General features: G+C 43.3%; 1 protein-coding gene across 3 annotated transcripts in view; it reads right to left on the reverse strand.

Moving 5' to 3' along the window:
- Positions 1-8,933, reverse strand: part of KNG1 (kininogen 1) — a 39,754-nt gene that overhangs the window by 2,412 nt on the left and 28,409 nt on the right. The window contains exons 6-10 of one of the 3 annotated variants that reach the window (XM_006171460.3): positions 7,291-7,375; positions 6,162-6,331; positions 1,790-1,897; positions 1,586-1,672; positions 30-107 (exon numbers count right to left, since the gene is read on the reverse strand). In XM_006171460.3, the coding sequence (XP_006171522.1) occupies positions 30-107; positions 1,586-1,672; positions 1,790-1,897; positions 6,162-6,331; positions 7,291-7,375 (528 nt within the window). Of the gene's footprint in view, positions 108-1,585; positions 1,673-1,789; positions 1,898-6,161; positions 6,332-7,290; positions 7,376-8,933 lie in introns of all 3 variants that reach the window. The other 2 variants (XM_006171462.3, XM_006171461.3) reach the window with 2 other exon arrangements.

Genomic DNA, 8,933 nt, shown 5'->3' on the forward strand with positions numbered 1-8,933 from the left:
GGCGCCATGGAAGTACGGGGTGAACTTACAGTTGTTCCTTTGCTTCTTTCGTCCTTTTGTACTGATCGGAAAGGTGAAAAACCTGGAGGTCTTTTCATCAATGAGGTCTAAACAGGAAATATTAAGACGAAGGCATTACTGTGAAAACCACACTATCAATGAAGAAAGAGGAGACCAATGTCTGGTAATGCTACCTTGACTTACAATGGGACGAGTCTTTGCCAGATTTTAAACACTATATTAATGTTCCGCAAGGGAAAAGTAATAATTTTTTTCTCTTGCAATTGGTCTTAACCTTTATGGATATTGATTATTGCTCCTAATAATACTCAAATAAGCTGGAGAATTCTTTTCTTCATCTGGGAAAACTGGATTGTTGAATTCTAAAATCTCTGGGGTATCTTCCAAGCCTATGCTTATCTCAGTCCATGGCACCTTATTTATGGGCGCCTGCTATTGGAATGGCCACTATTGTTGCTTCTATCCTGAAAGCCGCTGAGTCGCTCTATGGCCTGAATATATAGGAGAGCAATAACCCGGATCACGTCGTTGGGCTGAGACTCACTAGAACATGTTCAGGGCTTGACACAGCCTTTGTACTACGTTTGTGTCAGACTTTACACAGATGTCCACATGTCTAAAACCCAAATGAGAAAAGCTGGAGAAGAGGCATTGCACTGCAGGTCTGGCTCTGCGGATTATTTTTCTTTACGCCTTCGCTATCTGAGAACGTGACGGTTCCAGGCACTGGCCCGTGGTACAAAGAACATGGATGTTGAAGGGAAAGACCCTCCTTGTCATCAGCATCCCGGGGAAAGGTACGGGATCTGATAGGACCTCTAATACATTCGAATCTGGGCATTTCTAGCTTCACTTGTCTCTTCTGCAAAAGAGGAGTACTAATAGCACTTAACCTCATAGGGTTGTAAGGAGGACTAAGGGGAAAAAGCACGTGATCCCTCAGCACAGGGCCTGGGGCAGAGGAAGTGTGTGGTGATGTTCTTCGTTATTATGATATGATTTCTAAGTTTTAGTCTTATCCCTGACAATGGGGAAGGTGTTACTTACCTTTCAGGTTTTTTTGTTTGTTTGTTTGTTTGTTTTTTTAAGACTTAAAAAAAAAAGATATACCTAATGCTTCTCATTCTTAAATTATGTGTATGAATCCCTTGGAGATCTTGTTAAATTCAGATTCTGGGTCAGTAGCTGGCGAGGGGGCCTGAGAGCCTGCATCTCTCATCCTCGGAAGAAAGCAGAGTGCAGTGGGGTGCCACATCTCCCTTTGTGCCTTTAAGGTGTGTGGCCCACGCTAGCTCCCCCCAGCAGGGACTGCACTTCACTATGAAAGAGCCTCTAGAATATTTACGGACGTGACAGTGTGTGAGAAGAGACCAAGAGCATTGTTTCTCTTCTTTCTAGTTAAAAGAGAGAGAGATGAGCCCGGAAATGTGAGATCCCAACCCACCCCCCATTTCTAAAAGATACTCCCCCAATTCATTTTAGTAATGGTCCATTTTCAGTCCCCAAATATGACTTTTCAGAATGAGCAGAACTGACCCCAGGCCTAAAGCAATGGAAATCATACCATTCCAAGCTCTCGACAGTTGACGGTAGGGTAAATTTTTTTCTCCCAAGGCACCACAAAAACGTCAGCACTGCAATTTAGCATTTTCTATCCATGGAAACAAAAGCCAAAGAGAAACTAGGATTACACATGAAATGTTTAAACACATGATTCTCGAAACATCAGGTAGGTTTCCAGTGGAACAATCATTGTATCACTACTTACGCCAGAGTCTTTGGCCTCGCAGCTGGCAGTCAGCTCCTTATGGCTTTCCTTGGAACACGTGGTTTCCTTGGCCGTGAACTCAATAGAATACTTCGTTCCAGCCACTACCTGGAAGATGAATTCGTACAAAGTCAGAGCTTAAAACATACTTGTGTAATAAGTCATATAGCTTTACGGACATAAACAGGCATTTCAGAAAATTAAAAATACTCCTTAAGCCTGAAAAAACTGCATAACTAAAGACAGGCACATTAAAAAGCATCGTGTTTAGTCGTGTTGGTAAAGATGAGAAACTGGTAACACTTGGTGTTGGCGGGGAGTGGGGAGCAGCAGCCTCCATCACTGCAGGCAGGGACCGCATGCACCCGAGCAGGACAAAGCATGCAAAGTCAGGGAAAGATTGAAACTGCAGATCTTAGGTGGGTGTGGTGGGTAAGGTGTTCAACTCCCACATGGCTGAGCGCGGTTCGAGTCCCAGCACCAAGGGCTTGGCAGTTACACCACACGGTGCTGCCAGCTGTTGTGGTGCTGGACCCCCAGATGGCCGACTGTGGGGGCTTGCAGTCTCACTTCCTCTCTCTCTCTGTCCTTGTCTGGTCAGATTAAACAAAGAAAGAAAGAAAGAAGTTAAATAAAAATAATTCTTTAAAAAGAGAAAGAAAATAGGGACTAGCAGTTGGCATAATGGCTATGTCGCTGGACTCCTATGTACTCGACCGCGGTTTGAGTCCTGGACCTGGTGGCTTAAACTCACGCTGGGCACATGTGTGTGTGTGTGTGCCTAAGACCTCCAGAGGAGAATGGAGGAGAAGGGATTGTGGCGTGGTCATCCCCCCTGGGGAGTATTTCTTGCTTTCTGTCTCTGTTTCTCTCTGTCTTTCTGGTGAGAGCATGCACTCTATAGCAAAAACCTCTCCCAAAAAAAAGAAAGAAAGAAAATTACATGGAGTGAGAGTGCATGTGTACCCAAAACCTCAAGAGGAGAATGGAGAAGGGATTGTGGTGTGGATGTGTGTGCTCACCAGAGAGAGAGACAGAGACAGAGACAGAGAGAGGAAAGTGAGGAATCACTTTCTCTTTGGCAAGGGTACATGCATATGGCAAAAATTCTAAAATTAAAAAACAAAAAAACCAATCAAACAAAAAACCATCAATCTTTAGCCACTTGACAAATCGGTCATTTGGAGATTGGTTTTTAGCCAGCATGTGGTTGATTTCCACCAAGGCGGCCTGGAGTGACCTTGAGTGTCTAAGCAGCTAGGTTGTTCTCTTTAACTGCAAATATCAGTAAAAACTCATATTTTTAAAGATGTATGTATTTATCTTAATTTGTTGTTATTATTATTTAATTTGACCAGAGAGAGACAGAGAGAAAGGGGAAGAGAAAGCAAGCCTCTAGCTCTGAGACTCAAACTGCAGTCAGCCATGTGGGAGTCCAGCACCTTAACCACCACGCCACCTGCTGGCCCCAAAATTCAGTTTTTTTTAAGTTTGGAACTCTATCAATATTCAGACTGACTTGGCAACTCTCCAAAGGAAGGCTGGCTTTTGTTGACCCACAGCATTACTTCTTGGCCTCTCCCTGGCGTCCTTAACACACACACACACACACACACACACACACACACACACTGGAACGATGACCAGCTAATTCACAGGAAGAACTGCAGTTCCTAAGAGGACAGATAATCACATGTGGAGGGACTGTCCTCTCCCAGGGCAAACTTCAGACATGCAGCACAGAGTGGGTTATTCTTATGTCGTTAAAATGCGGGAAGTTTACAGGGGAGCACAAACGTGAAGGGAGCATTCAAGTCGACCCAAACCAGGGCGTGGGGATTGGTACTCCCTCCAGAGAAGCCGCGTATGGGTCACGTGGCAGCGAAAGCAGGCAGGGAGGGCGGTGGCCTCACACAGGAGTAAGTGCCCACATAATAGAGAGACCCACGTGTCAGTTTTGATTTATTTTAATACGTTTCTATTTTTCATTCTATAACTAAGATAGGAAATGAGAACGGTGAAAATCAATAGCCCACTGTGCCATCACCTGAAACCACAGGGAATGGTCTGAGATGTTGTCTTCCAGTATTGCTTTTTTTTTTTTTTTTTTTAGAGGTTTTTGCGATAGGGCGCGTGCACTCGCCAGACAGACAGAGAGACAGAGAGACAGAAAGCGAGAAATCACCTCCCAGGGGGGATGGCCACGCCGCAATCCCTTCTCCTCCATTCTCCTCTTGGGATCTTGGGCACGCACGCACATGTGCCCGGTGTGAGTTTTAAGCCACCAGGTCTGGGACGCGAACCGCAGTCGACTACGTGGGTGTCCAGTGACATAGCCACTATGCTAACTGCTGGTCCCCAGTATTGCTTTTTTATATGTATATTTTTAAAGTTTCTCTCTTTATTTCTTCAGAGGAAGAGAACACCCGAGGGTCCCGATGCGGTGATCCATCCCCAGCCGTCAGCCAGCCCCAGACCACAGGCGCACGTGCCCGCTATCGTCCGCTTTACCTCTGTGCCGCTATCCGGCCACTCTCCGTGCTTTTGAATGCTTAAGAACATAATTTATGGGGCCAGCAGATAGCATGGCCAACCGCGGTTCAAGTCTTGAACCTGGCGGCTTGAAAAGCACCTCAGGCACGTGTGTGCAAGCATGCCCAAGACCCCAGGAGGAGAATGGAGAAGGAATCGCAGTGTGGCCATCCCCCTGGGGAGTGAATTCTCACTTTCCCTCTCTCTGGTGAGCACACATGTCCTATGGCATAAACCTTTAAAAAAAAAAGAACACATTTTTTTAAAGATTTATTTATTTATTTATTTATTCATTCATTCATTTTAATTTGACCAGAGAGAGACACACAGAGAGAGGAAAGTGAGAAAGCAAGCCACCAGGTCCAGGACTCAAACCGTGGTCAGCCATGTGGGAGTGTCCAGTGCCTTAACCACCATGCCACCTGCTGGTCCCAAAGAACACAATTTGTATTCAATTTTATGGCCCCTCTTTCTTTCCATTGAATAATATAATACATTTCCAACCTCCAGCACTTCTCACAAAAATACTTTTAAATTGCTGCTTAACACATATGACAAGGATATGCTAAGCATTATCTGATCATTCCCATTTTATTGATTATTTCACAGTTTACCATTTTCGCTCTTGTAATTAGGCTGCAGTGAATATCATTCATGTATAAATGATAGGCTCTTATTTTAGATTCCTGGAAACTCAATCACTGAGCCAATAGCATGAACATTTTAGTGAGATTTTTTTGCTAGATTATGAAGATCATTTTGCTTCCTATACTAGTTTTGCTCTATTGTTCTTACTTTTCTTCAGCTTATATTCGGGAAAATCCGTTTCTTTTTCTTTTCCCTTTTTTTTTTTTAAAAAACATTTTTACTATACGAGGGCATGTGCTTGCCAGAAAGAGAAATAGAGAGGGGGGGAAAGTGAGAAAGCACCTTCCAGGAGGCGTGGCCATGCCACAATCCCTTCTTCATTCTCTTGGATTTGGGGTAGGTAAGCATACATGCCTGGCCTGTTTCTCAAGCTGCTGGCTCTGGGACTTGAACCATGCAGCCAGCCATGTGGGATTCAGCTGTCTTAATCACCATGACACTGGCTGGCCTGGGAACCCAGGTTTAAGTCTCCAGAATAAGAATCCATCCATAAACACTTTGGTCATAGACTGTTGGAATTTGTAGGGATTTGAACTCATTTAATCCAGTCAGTCATGTTATAGAGGGAATCACAAAGACTGAGAAAGTTTAAGTGACTGTCCAGGTCACCGAGCACATGTGTGGCAGATGTGGTGAAGCTGGGCCTCCTGAGTCCTTGCCCTGTATTTGTAGGGTAGGAAAATAGAGATGAACCCCCAGAAGGTACATCTATAAGAGGGAAGGGCATCCCAGACAGAGGGAACCACAGGAGAAACGATATGGAAGGAGGAAAGCATGCAGAGAGTCTGGGCAATGATGGGTTGACTAATGAGGCTGAGCCCAAGGCTCTAAGTGATATTATAGGATAAGAATCTAGAAAGATCTGGAATAAGTCTTGCTTTTCCTTGCCCTGCATTTTAAGAATTGTATAATAGTTGCAAGCATTTATATACCATTTTAGATTTGAAAAGTGATTTGCCAATCTTGTTTCCATCCTCACCCCAGTTCTTCACAGAAAGAGATAAGATAAAGTTCTAAGAGACTTGTCCAAGATCACACAGCAAGCATGCAGCAAGATTGGGACTTGGTATTCCACCAAATCCCGTTATCAGATATACTATTTCCCAATTTAGAACTAAGAGCAGTTGCGAAATTAGTAAGCAAATTTCACATAAACTATAGTTTCACTGTTTTTGTCACATAATTTACAGACCTGTGATGTGGCTCTTTTCACGGTGTCAATCTTGAAATGGAAAGTTTCGTTATTCTCTGCGTTAAGCTTTAAGATAGAATGAGTCAGAGCTTCCTTCAGCTCTGGGCTGTTGGTGGGAATATCCATGGGGCAGCCAGGGCAAATCTTGGAAGGTTTCACAAAATCCTCCTCTGAAAGAAATGAATTTTAAGTAGTGTGTGCACTGAAGAAGCAGCCTAGCCTCCACCTACCCTACAACGCCCGGCGTCGCGTTCCCCAGGGTCACATGGTAGCACAGGCCCAGACATCTACGACTGAGACAGCCTACCTGACCCGCATGGCCTGCCCAGTTTCTCTTAGATCCCAGTGTGGACAGGGGGACATTCAATCAGAAGGTACTAGCAACCCCAGTAATGCCACGCTTCCCCTACTTTTTGAATATTTGAAGGAAACGGAAAATTTAATTCCGTTAAATTTGATTTAAAGGAATGACTCTAATGGGAAAGTTTTATAAGGGGCGAGTTTTAAGGCCTGTGTCAGTGATGCTTCTCATCATGGAACATACATAACTGTTTTCCAAGTATGGGAAAAGTCAACTCTCATATGAGAAATGCTAACTTGACCCCAAACTCTGGTATCACCCCTTCTCCCTCCATACTCATAGCATAAAGGAAAAACACCAAACCACACAAAAACTTCTTTTCTATGGTTCTATTTTTTTAATTTGAGATACATATCAAATTGTCCATAACATTTACCCTGCTGTGATATGCCATACTAAATGAGCTTTATTCTAATTGGTTCAAAATTAAAGGAGCTACAGGACCCTCTAGCATACAACACCTGACTTAAGAACAACTTGTATATAAGAAGACCAGCTAGAATTGTACCCCAAGGCCAGCTTTCCCCAGAGACATAAATGTTCCCTTCGCCATTGTATCCCATTCTGGTCCTTTTCAAAGCAATCTTAGCAGTATCTACCACAGGAAAGCTGGGCGAGGAACAGGTGCAGTGTTTGAAGCGAGACCCGGAGGTTATCTAGAGTTTGTGGTACGTCATCGGAACCAAGCATTATTTATATGAAAAGGTCCACCCAGTTATCTGGGACCACTGTTCCCCTCTTGGGGTGCCCCCGTGTGTTACTCCTCACCTGGATAAATGTCACAGCTCTGCTTGAAGGAGGCAATTACTAGCTGAGGATCCATGTATGCATCATCTGTACATTCACCGAGATCCTGGTTTTTAAAAAAGCATATAAGTTCATATATTAAAGACTTTTTTTCTTTCTTTCTTTCTTCTTTTTTTTCGGAGAGGTTTTCGCTTATAGGGCGTGTGCGCTCACCAGACAGACAGAGAGAGACATAGAGACAGAAAGCGAGAAATCACCCCCCAGGGGAGATGGTCATGCCGCAATCCCTTCTCCTCCATTCTCCTCTCAGGATCTTGGGCACGCACGCACACGCGCCCGGCGTGAGTTTTAAGCCACCGGGTCCGGGACACAAACCGTGGTCAACTACGTGGGAGTCTAGTGACATAGCCATTACGCTAACTACTGGTTCCCAAATTAAAGACATTTCTCGAGAATCTTTAAGCAATTAGTAAAATTTAAAAACAGGGTCTCTACTTTACAAGTTACCGAACAGGAAAAAAAAAAAAGCCTAACTGCATGAGAGAGAATAAGACACAGGTAAAAGCATCAATGACAACAAATATATAGACAGACACACAGAAAACATGAAAGAAGGTAGCACGAATACCTAGTATGAAAATAACCCTTAAGTAAACAGATAAAAATTTCATTTAAAAAGACAAAGACTTTCAGATTAAATTAAAAACAAAATTGACTTACTACAGCTTCAAGAATTATATCTTGGGCTGGCCGTATGACCTAGTGGTTAAGGGAGCTGGCTCCCACATGGCCAACTCTAGCTCTAGTCCCAGCCCTACGGCTTGAAAAACATACATTTGTGCATGAGTGCTCAAAATTTCATCAGGGTGGAGAACGGAGAAGAAGGGATTATGGAATGACCAAACCCTATTGAGGAGTGCTTTCTTCCTTTCGCTCTCCCTTTCCCTCTCTGCTAAGTGTACATACTCTCCAGCAACTAGACAAAACAAAACAAAAAGAATTATAAGGAGACCAGAACGTGACAGGAGAGGAACAGTCTTTAACCAGGCTGAACTTCAGGAATTTGAAAGAAACACACCATCCATCAGATGACAAGAAATCACCGCCAGATAATGAGAAATATGGGAAAACGAGAAAATACCTCTCCTCCAAGGGAAAAGAGTAACTCTTCTTCATCCACAAGCAGTTCGGTGAAAATCATGGAAATGTCTGATAAAGAATTTAGAACATTCATAATGACAAAGCTAACAGAGATGGAAGAGAAGAGAGATAATGAACTGCTAAAGAGAAAGGAGAAAGAAGTTGACGAGTTCCAGGAGATGAGGAAATTCTTGCAAGATCTAAGAGAGGAATTACACACTTTACAAAAGACTCAAACAGAGCTGTTAGAGATGAAGTATATAATACAGGAAGTCAAAATCTCCCTTGAAAGTATTAAAGCAGACTAGATCATTCAGAAAATAGAATCTCAGATATAGAAGAGAAAATGACTGGCCTGGAAGAATTCACCACGAAGACTGAGAAAATGGCCCAAAAGTTTGAGAATAATATACGAGAAGTACTAGATACCATCAAAAGTCCAAACATCCGGATAATTGGCATTCCAGAAGGTGAACAGACCCATAAGGTCATTGATAATCTATTCCATGAAATCCTGCAAGAAA

This window comes from Tupaia chinensis, unplaced genomic scaffold, assembly GCF_000334495.1.
Source record: "Tupaia chinensis unplaced genomic scaffold, TupChi_1.0 Scaffold149658_1, whole genome shotgun sequence".
Taxonomy (NCBI): domain Eukaryota; kingdom Metazoa; phylum Chordata; class Mammalia; order Scandentia; family Tupaiidae; genus Tupaia; species Tupaia belangeri.